Raw genomic sequence first — 17,494 nt, forward strand, 5'->3', positions numbered from 1 at the left:
ATATATATATATATATATATATATATATATATATATATATATATATATATATATATATATATATATGTATATATATATATATATATGTATGTATGTACTTAGAAAACTTATCCTACATCTATAGGAAAGAGACAGATCCTTCCTGGAGTGTATTCTCCACCCCCCTCCCCCCCTGCCTGAGGAGAATACAAACATGAGTGCAGAACTAGCCCTCACAATAAGAAAACTTGGCAGAGGAAGATATTTGGGAACCTGTGAAGATGAATGCTGGATTTGCTTGATTATACATACAAAAAGATATAAAATATTACGTTGCAGAGGTAGTATTGTGTGTGTTCTCCTCAGCAACATCAGTCTGAGATTTACCACGGGTGATGGTCTGAGGCGACCATTGATCTGGGATCATCAGAAAATATGTCGTCATTGCTTTCCTGAACCGCTTTTTATACTGTTTTGGTGAGATTACAGTTGGCGGAGCATTCTTGGGTCCACCTAGGATGCCAGACGCCTTAACCCACGTCTCTAGATGCTTGTCCCATGTATACTGTCTCATGAAGTCAATAATCCCGAGAACCAGTTCATGCTTCTCTTCATCTACCCCAACCAGGAGAGAGTAATCCATTACATCAATTGACTGCAAGAAACTACTGAGCTTAGTGTAAATGTTGTTACGAAAAGAGCTCCTCACCCCAAAAAAAAAAAAAAACAAATATTTAAATAGTTATTGAAAACACATTGATCTGATCACCAAAAAAATTGTTAACTTACTGCAAGAAAAGAGGTGTCGTTCCAGACAGCTCTCTCCAACAGTCTTTTGGCTTTATTTCCAACGAAAATAGGACAGGTTGGCATTGATTCAATCAAGTTCTGGTCGAGCAACACCTTATTACTTCCACTACTATCTGCATTGTAGCGAGACCTGGAAGATCCTTTAAGGTCATATAACCGTGCAAGGTTTCTGCCGAATAAAAGATTCTCCATGACCAGAACATCCATCTTAGTTTCCTTCCCTCCTTTAAGATGCTTTGATGTAACCTTTCAAATAAACCAACAGAAAGATGTTGAAGCTTCAGATTGTCTAAAGTCCAGGTTGAAAACATAGATATTCAAAGATCACGCATTCAACATTGTCTTCAAAGTGAAAATATGCAACTAATTTTACTATTCATGTATAAATATAAATTCATCTATCCATGAAAAAATATCTAATGCTCAAACATTATCCAGAGCAGCAAGCACTGCATGCATGCAAAAATTGCATGAATTACGGGGGAACTCTAGCCAAGAAGGCTAAGGATACAAACTCGTAACCACAAGGTTACGAATTTGAATCTCAGTCTTCTTGGTTTAAATCGGTCAGCTATGGGCAATCTAGATTGGTTTACCTCCTTGTGGTCCTTTGCCGGCTAGAGTTACAAGGTGGGGTTTACCCAGTGCACACCCTCGGGTAGTGGCTGCGGGTTTCCCTCGTCACCCCAAAAAAAAAAAAATTGCATGAATTATGTGCTAGTATTATGACATGCTCACACGCCTTGTTAAATGACAAAAAAAGAATTGAAACATTGAAGTAGCAGAATCAGTCAAGATACCTGATAGATTCCCAGAATCTTTGCCAAGCATGTTGGACTCCCAGTGCTTATTGACTCAGAAAGATACTTGAAATATCCGGGAGCAAATTTTATGAATGATTCCAGTTCTGTCTTCGTAACTTGTTTAAGAATAAATCGATCATCCAAGGTCTTTGCAAAGAAGACATTGCTCTTTCCTCCTTGAGCTCCCCACTTCTTACAACGGCTAAGAGATCTTACAAAGTCTATCTCGGATGGGCAACATATCTTCCTCAAAGCTTCAAAGCGCTTTGCATAGTAACAAGTTACTGTATATTTTGCTGTCCCTTGTGATCCATCATCTGCAAAAGAGACTCTGGCATGGATTGCCTTCATGTATGAGAGTGGGTCCGTGCTACGAGAACCATTAGTGGACAAGAAACTCTCATACTCAGATCCAAGACTCTTCCAGGATTCTAATGCAATTTCCTCCATTGATTGAAGGGACAGGATATTTCCCGAATCAAAGGACTGCAAGGAAAAGGTAGGGTCTGCAGATTCTTTTGGTCTGTCAAGCTCATCAGACACTTGGAGAAGATAATCAGGTGAAATCAGTGCGTAAGATATAAGACTGGCAGGCTCATCATCATACACTGGTATAACTGTATCATTAACACCTATAGGCAAGAGCAACCTAGCTCCACCTTGGGCATCTGACTCTCGGAATGATGAAATATAGACAGGATTATACTCACAAAGTGTATCCAGTTTTTGAGAACCACCCAAAAAGTTCTTGTTCAAAGACCGGTAGAAGCTTATAAATGGCATTCCTAACCAGCTCATAGAATCTTCCATATTTTCTGTGCCTTTGGAGGAGAACAAGGGAGACTGAGACAACTTAAACCCACTATGCTCCTCTCCACTGTCCTCAACATCCAGCTTTTCTGAAACTCTATAAATTAAAGAATCTGCTCTAGCCAGGTCAGAATGACTTTCACCTGTCCAAGCTGCATCAAGAGTGTCCGACAAGTTCTCTATAATTGGGAACACATCAGAATGCGCTCTAGCGAGGACTACATTGGATTCTAGAGAATCATATTTGTTGTTGTTCATTATAAAGGAAAAACTCGATGGATTTTGAATTACACGCTTAGAATTAATATCTACATCATCTCCTTCAATGATGGCATTGGTCTGATATATGTTGCTACCACTAACCCCTTCTTCTTCACAGCTGTCATTGGGCTTTTCATTCAGTGACACAGGAGTAGAATTAAACAGATCATTGCTTGAATCAACATGGATATCAGAATCAGTGTACTTATCATTACTAATAAGTGACTTATCTACATCTGAAGTAGAGATGTCTGCATCATCATGACTCTGATTATCTAAGCTAGCAGCAGCATATACTAGACGGTGGTCCCACATATAAGATTGGAAAAGCAGTTGTCTCCTGAGTCGATTAATCTCAAAAATATCAACTATAGGTTGCCCTTTTTTAGCTTCCTTATTTAAAATCTTCTGGAGTGATTCCTGCTAGCAAACAAAACCATTAGAACCCAGGACTCCCATAAATAACATCTCTAGGACTGATACGTAAATACACTAAATATTTTCATCACTGCACTCTAGTTTTTCATACCCCATCAGGAGCACCCTCAATGCATAAATGGAAAGGTACAGGGTAAAAGAGGGAAACATTACTTGGGTATAAAGTCATTGGGACCATGACATGAATACAATCACTATTATTGACAAATTTTCACTGTATACACAACATTAATGATTCTAAATCTATGAGTAAGGATCTCAGTTCCATAAAAAGCTGTCTTGATTAGTTCATTCAATAACATAGTACAGAAATTTGAGAAAGAAGACTTCAGCATTAGCAAGTAAAACCAGTACCTCAAATTCTGCTTTCTCCTTCTGCAGCATCTCCTCCAAATCTGCCATTTGGTGCCTAGCTTCTGGTAATTTAACACCACTGTTAAGCAGAACACTAGATTTTTGCTCTTCCAATTTACTGAGTGCATTCTGAACTTCAGAGAACAAGAGCTCAGCCCGATTTTTGACCTGCATAGTTTATATTCTACATTAATTTAACAAAGAGATGAGATGCAAGGTTAGTGAGGGAAAACTTCACTGCAGGGTGAAAGTAAATATGCTTTCTATGTCCTAATAATTGTGCCGGCAGAAGTTACATCAAGTAGGATCAGCCACTACAGCAGCTGTTGAATTGTAATCTATCTCCCCAGTCCATACTATGATAAAGTTAACCACAGAACATGCTCAAGAAAATCTAAAGTCACATGCTTCCCACCTCATTCACTTCTTGTTGTATCCAATCCTGATTCTCATAATTGAAATCCAGCTTTGGTGGAGGAAGGTACACCGAAAGAACATTAATAGAAGCATAGCGAAAGCAAGCAACCATTTTTCCAAACCTGCATAATTCATTGAATGATCAACTTTAATAAACATTCAACAATGAATGAGTCTTTTTACTTCTGTATTCCTATGACTTGTAGACAGACTGTATTATCATAGTTTGGTAATGAAACCTATCTATAGGACACCAGTTATCAGGGAAACAAATTCAAGTACATAAGAAAAGATTCACAAATGCTTGAAACACAGATTATTTTCACTGTTCAGAAGAAACTAGAGAAGACCATACCCATAAAAGCGAAGGCAGTCTCTATGTAAAGAATGGCCACAGCTTGCTACTCTGCTAGCAGCTGCATGGTTTGAAAAACTGAGCTCCAAAAACTTTCCAAAGGATAAACCCCAAGCAGCATCAGACATTATCACTCTTCGGGTTGCAGGGGGGAAGCCATTCATTCGTGGACACTTAAGGCACCTGTGCCACATCCAGATTTTCCCTTCCTTTTCGCCAGGTAAAAGAAATTCTGGCAGCTTCTTAACAGAAATGGTGAGGGTACCCTGACGATGGGTATAACAGTGAACATGTGCTTCAGATGGCATCTCACATGAACGGCATATGTAACTCTGTCAAAAGGTCAAAACCATATTAGTTTCAACAGCTAGATGGACCCTATCAAGAAATAGACAAACAAAAATGGATCATGTTTTGATAGGAAAAAGTAGTGGGGAGGAGAAAGAGATTACTTGATCAAACAAATGATCTCGTAGAAAGCGACCCAAAGGTTTATCAGAGTTCCCATAGTATTTGATGCGAAAGAGATGAGACCGTTCACAGACAGTCCCTTTCCACACACAGCGGGATGATAAGGAAACTAAAATGCTCTGATGGTCAGATGGGGAAGGAGGAAACTCTTCCTTTGAAGAAGCTGGTTCCTTAGGAGCATTTTTGCTTTCTAGTTGCAAAACTGAATTTGAAACACTTTGGTTTGTGTCCACTACAAAGCAAGTAGGCACATTCTCAGCCACACCTCCCACTTCCAATGCCTCTGAAGGTCTAAAACCATTGCATGTAAGATCGTCTCTTGGACAATCAGAAACATTTTTTGATCCAGAAGGTTCTTCCTTGGACGATGCTGCACTTCTGTCCACAGGTACATAGGAGAGAAAGGAGTCATTTGAGGAAGGGTTTGAGATGCCCTGCTGAGATGCAATGGAGGACTTTACGCAATCAGTGCCATTTGCAGTATATAATGTAGCATAATCCTTGAGCAGATTCTCAGCAGGAACACTGTATGACCTCTGAGGTGGAGATCCCTGAGTCTTTTCACTTGCCCCAGGGGGAGTAAACCCAGGGATCATTGAGATGGATCTATCAATAGGAATTGCTTTATCTGGAAGTGCCACGGTTATTGGTGAATTCAAAGGAAGTTCTGGGAGGGACGCTCCCTCATCAGCAAGAAAAGATGTTTCCATCGCCAAGTGGTAAGCTGCAAAAACTGAATACTGCAACACGTGTTTCACTTTCTTCAACTCATCCCCATTGGCACCTCGAAGTAGTACCTGAGCCAAACGATCCAAACCATCAAGAAACCCCATTAAAAGACAAAACATTTAAAGGTCATGGAAAAGCATAGCACATTAAATGCAATGTTCTAAGGCATCTGTCATATAAAAATTGAAAGTGACCACCATGGTAGTTAGTCTGAGTAGATTCTCTCATGAATGGTCACCCATCAAACTTCAGAAAAATTTGGGGGTATCTATATTTCCAGATTATGTCAAATACTACTACCTCATCATGGTGTTTGGCAAATCTATATATCTAAGCAAATAATTGTAAGATTACAATGAATGCAACACCTCTTTATCTAATGATTGCAAATACTTACAGTGCAACCCAGCGGCTTTGGACAACCTTCAAAGTACATCAGTGTCTTCGCCAACTTCTTTCCACTCTGCCCTGCTGTACCATGCTCTTCTACAAACTTATCAACATGGAACATGTCACAGTGTCCCAATTTTTGTGATGACAGTTGATCAATTGACGGTACTATTTGACCACCAGTACAACGGGCTATACGCTCCAAAAGAGGCCTTTTGATATTCAAAACTACTGATATGTCCTTTGCCAAAAGGTACTCTTGTGCATGGCGGGAAACAGTTTTCTCCACCAAAAGAACATCGGGTTGATGCGCATCAATCCTTGCAACAGCCATCTTGAGATGATCCATTTCCTAGATTCCCATATAAATTCACAGCCCAAAAGATCAAGATGATTAATCCTATATGCTCATGGGAGAAAACAATAGGTTAAAAGAAGGTTTTCACATCCACACCAATTAATAGGATTAAAGCATTCATAACCACAACCTGCTGCAACAGAGTATCAAAACTTGACAAGGCATTAGACACCCGTTGGTATTCAAGAGCCCCTCCAAGGACCAATATGCGAGGTTTCTCTATTTTTGATGTCATTCGCCGATGAGCCACATTTTTCTTAAAAACAATTCCTTTGACCACCAAACTATTAAAGGAGGAAAGGAAAAGAATGATAAGTAAATGTGTCTGAACTAATGCACAATGCCTATTTAAGAATAAGTTTCACAAGTAAAACAAAGCTGTATAAATATGAGTAGATGTACAGGCTATGCCTCATAAGATACTTAAATGGAATTAAGAAGCAGCACTTACGTTGTAAATTCAGAACTAAACATCAGAATTGAAAACATAATTTTATCATTATTGTACATGCATATTGCTTGTGATTAGTAATAGTTTGCCTGCATCTCAACTGGCTAAAAACCACTTTAGCAAAATACATTTCAAGGTGTTGATAACTTCTAGCATTTTTAATGACCTCCAAATCCACAATAGTGTCATGTAATTTTTAAATACTTGATCCCATATAATGCCCCTTTCTTAAGGTATTTCCAAGAGTTGACACTAAATGGCTGCTACAAAGAGTACTGTAGCATCCAACAATAACTGATGCAAAAACTTAAAACTTAATAAGGTGAGACTCATGCCTAAGTTTAAAATCTTCTACTTTAATCATATATCAGGTTGAGCCTCCCACAGATCTCAGAAAGGCAAGCTTTTAGCATTTTAGACCATTGGATGAACCTTTGATTAAATTTTGTATTCCTATTTGAGAGCCCTAGCTTAGCAGCACAATAAGGCTTCTTATGATGTTGGGAAATCAACGCTTCAGTATGCATGATTGATTTGAAGACATACTGTCATCAAATCTTAAAACCTCTACTGCTCTATATTACACCTTGTCCTAAGCAAAACCACATTATGCACAAAACAGTACAGCATACTTATATAGAATTTACCAGTCACTACGGCGTCCAGAAGCAACACATTTAACCTTTACATATCCACCAGGGTCCATTCCCCCACCCTCACTTGTATCAGGCTTTAACAAATTAGCAGCTTCCCATGATAGGGATGTAATTTTCTCCAACCAAGTGTCCCTTTCATCTTCCTCGTCCATAGGAAGATTCTCAACCTGCATAAGTTGAGCTATTAAGGCCCTGAAGTGCCCATCAACCACATTCTTCATGACTTTCTTCTGCTCCTCATTTGATTTATCCTTGCTTCTGTACTCCCCACTTCCAAAACTGCTCGAAGCATGAAGATTTCCCCATTCTCCAGCAGCATCCCCATCATCATCATCATCGGACAGGAGGGCTTCCTTTTCATCTTCTTCATCTTCAGGTTCAGGGGGGATCCAGATAACCCCATTGTTCTCAAAATCCACAGGTTCAGCACTGACACTTTCTGCTGCATACAGAGATGAAGATGCTTCACATTCATCACTGATATAAGGTTCACCTTCCTTTTTCACAAATTTCTGGACCTCTTCAGAAGTCTGGGAGTCAATACTATTATGTACATAAAAGCTGCCCACACTCTTTGTATCAATAGCTTCTCCATCCATATGAACTTTACATGATCCAAAGTCCTCATGAATATCATTGAACTGAATGTGACCATAGTAATCATTAACCTGAGGTAAATGTTTTCTTTCGGAATCTAACTGGTAAGCATCATATTCTTCTTCTTCACTCCTGAATTTCAAAAAGTCTATAAGAAACAACTAAATGATCATGAAGTTATTGATAGCATACATCACTTGAAAAATCAATTTTACTCAAAAGAGATATAACTCTTAACACAAATATAAGGCAAAGATAAATAAACAAATATGGGAGGGTTTGGCTGAGAACAAACTCCCAGATAAAAAGTAAGGATTGATATGATCCATCCATTTGGGTAGATCAACGGTTGAGTGTTCCTGAAAAATAAGGAAAAAAGAGGCAAGGTCAGTTTTATAAATATTGCAAACTTCAAGTTTGCAATAATTATAAAATTGACCCTGTGTTTTTTTACTAAATCCCTCAACCGTGGAACCCTGAAGGGCCGTTGTGATCGGTCATCACTTTTTACAAGAGGACCTTGTTCTCATTTAAACCACCTATCTATCTATCTATCTATCTATATATATATATATATATATATATATATATATATAGAGAGAGAGAGAGAGAGGGGTTCAAATGAGAACACTCCCCTCCTATAAAAAGTGAGGATTTATCTAGGCCTTGTATTTATGTTGATCGTGTGAACCATGTTTTTTGGATTAATTTAATCTTTTTTTAAATTAAAAAAAAATTGTCAGTGTATTAATTCTAAATTTAATGAATTACAGTTTTGCCCCAAGTTAGTTATGGTAAAAACACAAGTACACAACCATTGATTTGTCAAAATGAAGAGTTAGGATAAGTCCTCAGTTTTTACAGGGAAGGTGTTCCCACCTAAACAATCCCCTATGTGTGTGTGTGTATGGGAGGGTTCATGTAGAATAAGCTCCCTTTTTAGGATAAGTTCTCACTTTTTACAGGGGGAGGTATTCTCACATGAACCCTCCCCTATATAAATATATATATATATATATATATATATATGGGTCTGGTTCCCGTGCGGTCATGTCACCACTAGGTATGTAAGAATGCACCACAACATGTTGAGAAATGCATCCAGGCTGTGGTGCATTTGTGCATTTCACCGTGGTGCATTTCTAAACACGTAATGGTGCATTTATGCATACCTAATGGTGCATGACCGCACGTGCTAGGATTGTGGTGCATTTTTACCCTGGTGCATTTCTAAATAAGTTGTGATGATGCATACCTAATGATGCAATCCACATGGCTGCACGGGTATGCATGTCTGCATTTGAACCAACATCATGTGTGTGTGTGTGTGTGTGTGTGTGTAGGAGGGTTCATGTAAGAATATGGTCTCGAGTAAAAAGTGAGGATTGATTCAATCCATCCATTTGGGTAGATCAATGATTGAGCGTGCTAAAAAATAAGGAGAAAAGGGATGGGGTCACTTTTATTGCAAACTTTCAATTATAAAATTGACCCGGCGTTTTTTTTTCTTTCTTTCTTTTTTTTACTAAAACCCTCAACCCTTGGTGAACCTGATAGGTGGCTGTGATTTGTAGGAAAGCCATGTTCTCATTTGAACCCCCCTCTATATATATAAAAGTCATATTGGAGAACATGCAAAGGCATTTAGAATATGAGAAAACATAGGAAGATAAGGTTCATCTTTTAAATTTCATATTCCAATAGCACTACAAATATAATCAAAGCAACATATATCCAGTGAGATTAATAAACATCACCAAAATTCAAAACCTTAGTTTAGCTGTTACAGTAAGTAAGCTATCTCCAGAAAGAAGAGAGAATGTGAAAAAGTACAAAAGGATCAGTTTCCACCTTTAAGTTTCATATTTCCAACTGCATTACAAATATAATAAAAGCAAAATGTATCTGTTAAGTTTATTCAGTAGCATCAAAATTCAAAACCTTAGTTTAGTAGGTACATGGGTAAAACCTAAAGCAGTTAGCAATCACTGGGAAGAAGAGAAATAATTGTAATTAATTGAATAAAAAATAGCAGAAGAAAAAAGCAGACATCTGCCTTCCTTCTACACCCTATTTTCTTATTAAGTAGGTACTCTCCTACAAATAAACAAACAAACAAACAAAAACAAAAAGAAAAAAAAAATCTATAAGTCACAGGGTCTCCAGTATGTTAGATTGTCAAAGTTAATACTGAGTAGAGAATCAACAGAAATTCTAGAATATCAAAACAGGAGTACTGTATGAACTAGAAGAGGTAATCAAATTCCTAAGCACCCTAAGATATTCGCACAACCACAGAGGTGAACGTAATCCTTGCTCGAATCCTATGTTTATTAACACAACAAAAATATTTAAAGGATATGCTGGCCTCAAGTTGCTGGAATAATGGGCCAGAATATACTCATAATGAAGTGATAGATGTTGGCAACTTCAGGATGAATGTTTAAGAAAGAAAAAACTAGTCAAACACAACATGATCACAGAAGATGTAACATGAAATACCTTGTTGTGCAAAATACACATCGGTTTGGAGAGTGATTGCAAATTCCCATGTCAGCAGCATCGTGATCAGTATTCCCTCTGGCTGTGACAACACCCTCCCTGTCTCTAGACAATTCTGTCATTGCTGACTGATGCGAGCTAAGTCCAGCCATGGAGTGTGGCATTGATGTATTGCTACAAGTATCGCAGTTTCCATCAGATTTTAAGCTAATAAAACTGGTTGGGGAAGAGAAAGGAACATAATCCAGGTCAGCAAGCTGAATCGCATTATCAACAGCTGCAGCTAAAGCCTGCTCCCATTGCATAAAACAATAATTACAAGCCCTGACTTTTTCCCGGTTTACTCGGGGATGGCTCGGATCAGTGGATGGTGCAGGAACCCAATTAGACGTGCACTTGGCACAGAAAACTCGTCCGCAGATTCGACAGTGGTGCCTACGATTAAACAATGTGAACTGGGAATCGCATTCATAACATACTCTACAGCTCTGATCAGGCATCCAAAAGTCCCTTGACACATTAGCCGGATCTGACCGCCAAGGGATCCATGTTTTCAGTAACCCTACTAGATCAGGCAGCGTCCTATCCGAGGCATCCATCTACGCAACAAACCTCGCCTCCCTCTCATTGTACTTCACTCATTTGTTATCTGCTTACATGCCTATACAAATTCTGTTAAATGGAATTCCCAGATGCAAGAAGCTGGAAGTATCACTAGGGACAAACAAAACCTACGAATTCTTAATCAATCCTAAACAAAGCTCCTTGTTCCCATGCCTAAACTGAAATGCTACCAATCAACGCCCATCAAACAGTGGCTCACCATCAATCCTCTACTATTCTGATTGCTGAATTCTCGATCAAAAACGTAAATCCCAAACTACATTGTCGAAATCACCACGCAAATAGCAACCTAGCTCAGAATTCCTTATCAATCCGATCCGGGAAACCTTAAACTGCACCCCCTTCCTTATTTACCAATAATTTAAAAAATTCCTAATTCAAGCATAATTGATAAAATGATTCCAAATTGCACAGCATCTAAAAATCAGAAAACCAAACCTTAAAAACAGATTTAAATGTGGAGCGAACCCCTATTTCTGGGGAAAATCCAGCTGGTGCTGACGCGGAAACAAATAACAGACCGAATAAATCAAAGCACTCAAGGAACCTCCATGCTTCCCATTTTCTGGGCAATCATTGAATCCCATCTAACATTTAATAAAAGAGGGAAAAAACCAAAAAATCAAACCCAGAATGAAGTGCTCCGCATTATCTACTCCTCCTGATAGAGAATTAAAATTCTGACAGCTGGAAACAAAATTATAAAATGTTCAGAAAAAACAATGAAATCGGAGAGACGGAAACCATCATCATGGAGATTGACCCGCCGAAATCTATAAATTCATCGATCATACAACGTCTTCTCCTCCTCACTTTCTTCATTCACTGTATTTTCCTTCTTTCTTTCTTTCTTTTTTTTTTAAATAAAGCTGAATATTAAAACTTCAAAGCATTAACAACAAAAAGTTCATAACTTTAATTGCACAAAATAAAATATATACACATTATTAACTAAGGTATTTAATTACATTTTTGCTATAAAATAAAAAAATGTAGTATATCTGACTATTTAAAAAAATATCAAAATTTAATTAATATTTTTTTGACAGCCCACAAGGTGTCCTGAGTATGCCCTAATTGTGAGAGTCACATTGAAACCCGTACCATACGTTCATACTCATGCTAATCCCCGTTTGCACCAGGACGGTCAATTAAGAGACATAGTGTTGATCAGATTGATTTTTTCATACAAAAGTGTACATCCACTCACGTAAATCAAATTGGTTAAAAATAAACCAAATTGGTTAAAAATAACTAATACCGAGTATTTAATTCAGGGGTCTCCTCTTACCCCAGTTAACACTAATACATTACATCATTACATCATTATTTAATACTCCGTACAATTGTTGTTTAATACGGAGGATAATTTAATTACCAACTTTAATGTGTTGCACTTACTAATTAGTTAGCATAAATTCAGTGAAATTCCTATTAAATTAACTAATCGTTGCACACTATATAAATATTTTGAGTTAATTTTAAAATAATCCTCCGACTATGACATTTTCTTAATTTAGTGCCATAACTTTTAATTGCACCTAAAGTGGTCCCCAACTATTCAATTTTAAGCCAATTTGGTATCCATTAGCTTTGGCATGAACATGGCGTTAAATAGAAGGGCAAACAAGACAATTTATATTGTTTGTAGGCAAAAAACTCAAATCAAATGCCCTCCCCTTCGTGTCACTTTCCCCTCGTTCAGTAGAAACCAATGCCCTCTGTCTCTCGTTTTCCTCTCTCGACGGCAGATTCAAGAGACCGGCGACCATGGTGCTGCTATGGCGAATTTCTCGTTCCGGTGGCTTCAAGCAGCGACAGCGTCTCCCTCCTCTCGTCAACGGCGACTAGTGTGCAGTGGTCTTCTTCCTCTGTTTCCGATGAGCAGGGCAGCAGCTACGGTAATGCTCTCCTCCATCGACTTTGATCTCGTCAAAATGAGAAAGTATTGCATGAATATATAACTTTATCTATCTATAATCATTATTGCGTTACTTGACTATTTTAACGTAACATACGGCACCCTCATATAATCAGCAAATGTTGTGAACATAAATATAATATGTGCAGTTCAACTACTAGCTTAGGCTTTTAGTTGAAATGGAGCACATGCTTTAATTTGGTATTAGAGCCATGCAAAAGGTCATGGGTTCGAATCTCCGCGTCACCAAAAAAAAAAAGAGACTGTGTTGCGGACATAAAAAAAAAAAGAGACTTCCACGTGTTGCGGACATAAATATAATATGTGCAGTCCAACTACTAGCACATGCTTTAATTTGATTGGCCACTTTTTTTTTTTTTTTTTGACAAACATACGGGAATTAGATTAAATCAGTAGAAAGAGCATTACAAATAAAGGAAGGAGGGGAAAACAAGAACTCCTTGTGTTCAGACATAGAATTTTTTATTTTTTTTTACAAACATACGGGAATTAGATTAAATCAGTAGAAAGAGCATTACAAATAAAGGAAGGAGGGGAAAACAAGAACTCCTTGTGTTCAGACATAGAAACGGACTCCCTCGCTAGGAGATGAGTCGTCCGATTTGCAAAACGCTTAGCAAAAGATATACAACTATGAGTAAACAACTCAACGAATCTTTTACATCGTCTAATAGAAGATCAAATGATGTCTATTTCTATGTCTATTTGTGCAGAGTGACTTGATAACCCTTATGCTTTTAATTAATGCATTAAAAAAAAAAAAAGAGAAGAAGAAGAAAGTAACATATGTCATAATAGTGTATATATGTATATTTTTTTTAGTATTACTCACTCAGTTACAATATACTATAATTAATACTACCAGCATAATGTATTGCATACAGTAATTGTAAAAATTGCGGCGGTATAAGGGTTTTGGGGCACACGTAAATCCGAGAGCGGTAGTATTGGTATGTTGCCCGTCACGCCGGAATCTTCAAAACCGCGCCGGAGAATTCGCTTTCCCTACCTTTATTCGATTCCTTCCAATCACACCGTACAATCATAATAAATGTGGTATAGATCAGCTTCTTTCATTCTCGACAAGCAGCAAAACGACGACGTTGCGAAGGCCGAGAGCCGCCAAATTTCACCTCCCACTCCCACACCCGCCGAGGCTTCTTCCATGGCCGGAACCCTACAAAACCCTAATAACATCTCGGCTTATTATCAGACTAGAGCGGCACACCATGGTGTCGTCACCAGTGATTGGCTTGCTCAGGCTCAAGCCGCCGTAGGCAGCGGTGACCCGGAGGATGCCATCTCAGAGAACTCGTCGGCCAGGACCGACGATTCGGGGAAGGCGTTCAGTGTGATTGATGAGTTCAATAATTGGCGTAAACAGCCTAACTTGGCAGAGGCTGTGGCGGCGATTAGGGCTTTGGCCTCGGTTATTCGTTCTAGTGACGCTACTACGATGATGGAGCTTGAAATTGAGCTGAAGAAGGCATCTGATTCTTTGAAAGTATGATTTTTTGGGGGGTTAATTTGTGAGAATCGAATTATTTAACTGATTACATTCAGGATCAATTGTGAAACAAAATCACATAATTGAAATGCTATTTTTAGCAAATGCATGTGTACTTAACCATTGGAATCTGACTTTACTACTTTAGTAGTTGAAGGCATAGTATTTTCAGTGGAAATTGGAATTCTAATTTGGTGAAATGGTGAATATTAGAAGTGTATAAGCTTTAGTATGACAGGAATTATCTCACCATCTGTGCCTGTTCTTTGATTATGTGGTTCTGTCCAAAATTGAAGTACTTTAACTCCAGGTAGCTAATATATTTCCAATATCTGTGTTTTTTAATCCAGTCATGGGACACAACGTCCATCTCTTTGACGGCTGGCTGTGATCTGTTTATGCGCTATGTTACAAGGACTTCAGCTTTGGAATATGAAGACTTTAATTCAGCAAAATCTCGCCTTCTTGAGCGTGCAGAGAAATTTGGAGAAATATCTTATAAGGTGTGCAAAGTGAATTGTGAATTTCACAGTGAACTGTGTATATTGTATGTGTGAGTACATGAAAACCTTGCTTTGTAGTGCAGGCTCGAAAAATAATAGCAATGCTTAGTCAAGATTTTATTTTTGATGGTTGTACCATTTTGGTGCACGGCTTTTCTCGAGTAGTGTTGGAGATATTGAAAACAGCAGCACAAAACAGGAAACATTTTCGAGTTCTTTGCACTGGTTAGTATCTTGATTCTTCATTACTTACTGAACAAAAAATGAATTTAGAAATTCTATTAAGCAACCATTAGCTTATTTTCAAAATGGTTGGGGTTTGATGTATTGTCTAAGTGCACTCTGTTGAGTGTGAGTTCATGGGATCATGGTAGATTGGTAGGGAAGTCTTGTCCACTGGACCACTGGGTCCTGCCCTTTCTCTTCTTTGTAATGTTTTTTAAGTTTGATCCGCATGTTAGTGTAAAAAGGGGAGCAGAATAAGAAACAAATTGGTCTATTTGTATATCTAAAGATAAATTAAATTACTGGAGCACCACTAATGAAGGTAAAGGTAACTCTATGCTTGTGTGTTAGTTTGAATGGAAGCCTGAAATGTATTATTTACATGATCTAAAATGCAGAGGGGAGGCCAGACAGGACTGGGCTAAGATTATCAAATGAGTTAGCCAAGCTAGATGTTCCTGTAAAGCTCTTAATAGACTCTGCGGTGGCATATAGCATGGATGAGGTTGATATGGTGTTTGTAGGAGCAGATGGCGTGGTTGAAAGTGGAGGTATAATTAACATGATGGGAACCTATCAAATTGCTTTGGTAGCAAAGAGCATGAACAAACCAGTTTATGTTGCTGCTGAAAGCTATAAGGTATGTAGAAAAATGCAACTTTTCTTTAATCTCATATGAAAATACAGGGTGTGTTTGGTTCGCACATGGGAATCGGAATCGGAATGGGTATCAAATACTTGGTAAGGGTAATGGGTTTTGGTGAAAGTATTTAGCATGTTTGGTAGTTGGGTGGAATGGGAATGATTATTAATAGTTGGGGAAGAAATGATGAAGGGAGATGAAACCCTTATTTAATAAGGGTATGGGTTTTGCCATTAATGGGGTATTCCAAACCCATAGTAGCATTCACAAAACCTATGAACCAAACACTAACAATCACTTTGATACCCATACCTTATGCCTAAACCCCCCAACCAAACACACCCACAGTTTTTCTTTAATCCTATATTAAAAAGTACGAAGTAATTAACTCAGAAGTCAGTACATGTAACATGCCTAGTAACCTGATATATGCTCCTATACTTGGATGTGCATTTATATTGCAAACTTGAAACGGACTGCCTGCACCACTGTACGTTACTAGTCTGATATCTGCAAAATCCTAATTTCTTGTTGCAGTTTGCTCGTCTATATCCGCTGGATCAGAAAGACATGGGTCCTGCGTTACGTCCAATTGACTTTGGCGTGCCAATTCCATCCAAGGTCGAAGTTGAAACATCTGCTCGGGATTACACACCGCCTCAGTATCTCTCCCTTCTCTTCACGGATTTAGGTGTTCTAACGCCATCTGCAGTAAGTGATGAGCTCATACAGCTTTACTTATAGCGTGGCCGAGAGATAGTTTTGTTGGGTGTTAGTGTGTTACAGAATCATATTTGTAGTCTACAAACAGGATTTTGCTTATCTCCCAGTCACTTTTCCTTAAAAAACACAATGCTGGATTTGTAACCCCCTCCACATCCAGGATTTGACTATGTTGTGATTTTCTTTTTGCTCATTTTTAAATGTTATTCTCAATGCGGGCAATACTATGAATATGAGTTGGATTCCACACACAGATTATTTGGCTGTTGGGCTGGAGATTCATTCTCACTCAGCCTTCCAATACAGAGACAACTCCAATCTTCTAATCATAAATAAATGTAAGAAAACACATACATACCAGTATACCACTATCCAATAAAAATTATTAATTTCATATCTCCGAGTATGAGATAAGATTATATATCACTGAATATCACGTCACGTTTCATTGATTTTTAGAGACGGATAAAGATCCATTTCAGGTTGTAATGAATCATTAATACATGGAGAAAGCTAAATGGTGGACCAACAGAGGTTAGAGGATTTCTCTCCGGCGGTCTATCGTGAACAAAACAAGGTAGCGGATTGCCTTGCGTTGTTTGGAGCTCTTCAAGGGGAGGAGAGGAAGATTGTTGAATGTCTTGCCCAGTTAGGAGTGAGGAAGCATACCTTGATGACTTGGCGCATGTCACAAGGGCGCGCAGAGTGGTGGAGTCAACATAGTGCTTGGCTTCCCAGGGCCCCCCATCCGTTTCTGATTTAACAATTAACAGTTCGTGAACATTATTAAACGAATACTAACGAACACGTTCCCGATCTCTTATCAAACGAGCATACAAATGTTTTCGTTTATTAAATGAGCTGTAAAATTTATTCATGTATGTTTATCTTAATAAACAAACATAAACGAATGCTTACCAAACACGAACACGAATAGTTTATCAAA

At 38.2% G+C, this 17,494-nt stretch overlaps 2 protein-coding genes across 3 annotated transcripts; one reads left to right on the plus strand and one right to left on the minus strand.

Annotated features, from left to right (window-relative positions):
- Positions 1–243: 243 nt before the first annotated feature.
- LOC115996378 (1-phosphatidylinositol-3-phosphate 5-kinase FAB1B-like) lies at positions 244–11,868 on the minus strand. The gene is made up of 11 exons (XM_031235586.1): positions 10,382–11,868; positions 7,274–8,011; positions 6,306–6,459; positions 5,825–6,169; positions 4,680–5,495; positions 4,228–4,559; positions 3,871–3,994; positions 3,456–3,623; positions 1,590–3,083; positions 769–1,035; positions 244–634 (listed from the first exon to the last, which is right to left on the minus strand). The coding sequence occupies exons 1-11, from the start codon at positions 10,978–10,980 to the stop codon at positions 308–310; spliced, it is 5,364 nt and encodes a 1,787-aa protein (XP_031091446.1). The 5' UTR covers positions 10,981–11,868; the 3' UTR covers positions 244–307.
- Positions 11,869–13,830: 1,962 nt separating this feature from the next.
- Positions 13,831–16,781, plus strand: LOC116033982 (translation initiation factor eIF-2B subunit alpha-like). Of its 2 annotated transcripts, none has more exons than XM_031276538.1 (5): positions 13,831–14,451; positions 14,805–14,957; positions 15,041–15,182; positions 15,581–15,869; positions 16,174–16,296. In XM_031276538.1, the coding sequence occupies exons 1-4, from the start codon at positions 13,999–14,001 to the stop codon at positions 15,859–15,861; spliced, it is 1,029 nt and encodes a 342-aa protein (XP_031132398.1). In that variant the 5' UTR covers positions 13,831–13,998; the 3' UTR covers positions 15,862–15,869; positions 16,174–16,296. The 2 variants fall into 2 exon arrangements, with proteins under 2 accessions (XP_031132398.1, XP_031132397.1); XM_031276537.1 differs by lacking the exon at positions 16,174–16,296 and adding an exon at positions 16,363–16,781 and having other exon boundaries at positions 13,833–14,451; positions 15,581–15,822.
- The last annotated feature ends 713 nt before the right edge of the window (positions 16,782–17,494 follow it).

This window comes from Ipomoea triloba, chromosome 11 (assembly GCF_003576645.1).
Source record: "Ipomoea triloba cultivar NCNSP0323 chromosome 11, ASM357664v1".
NCBI lineage: Eukaryota > Viridiplantae > Streptophyta > Magnoliopsida > Solanales > Convolvulaceae > Ipomoea > Ipomoea triloba.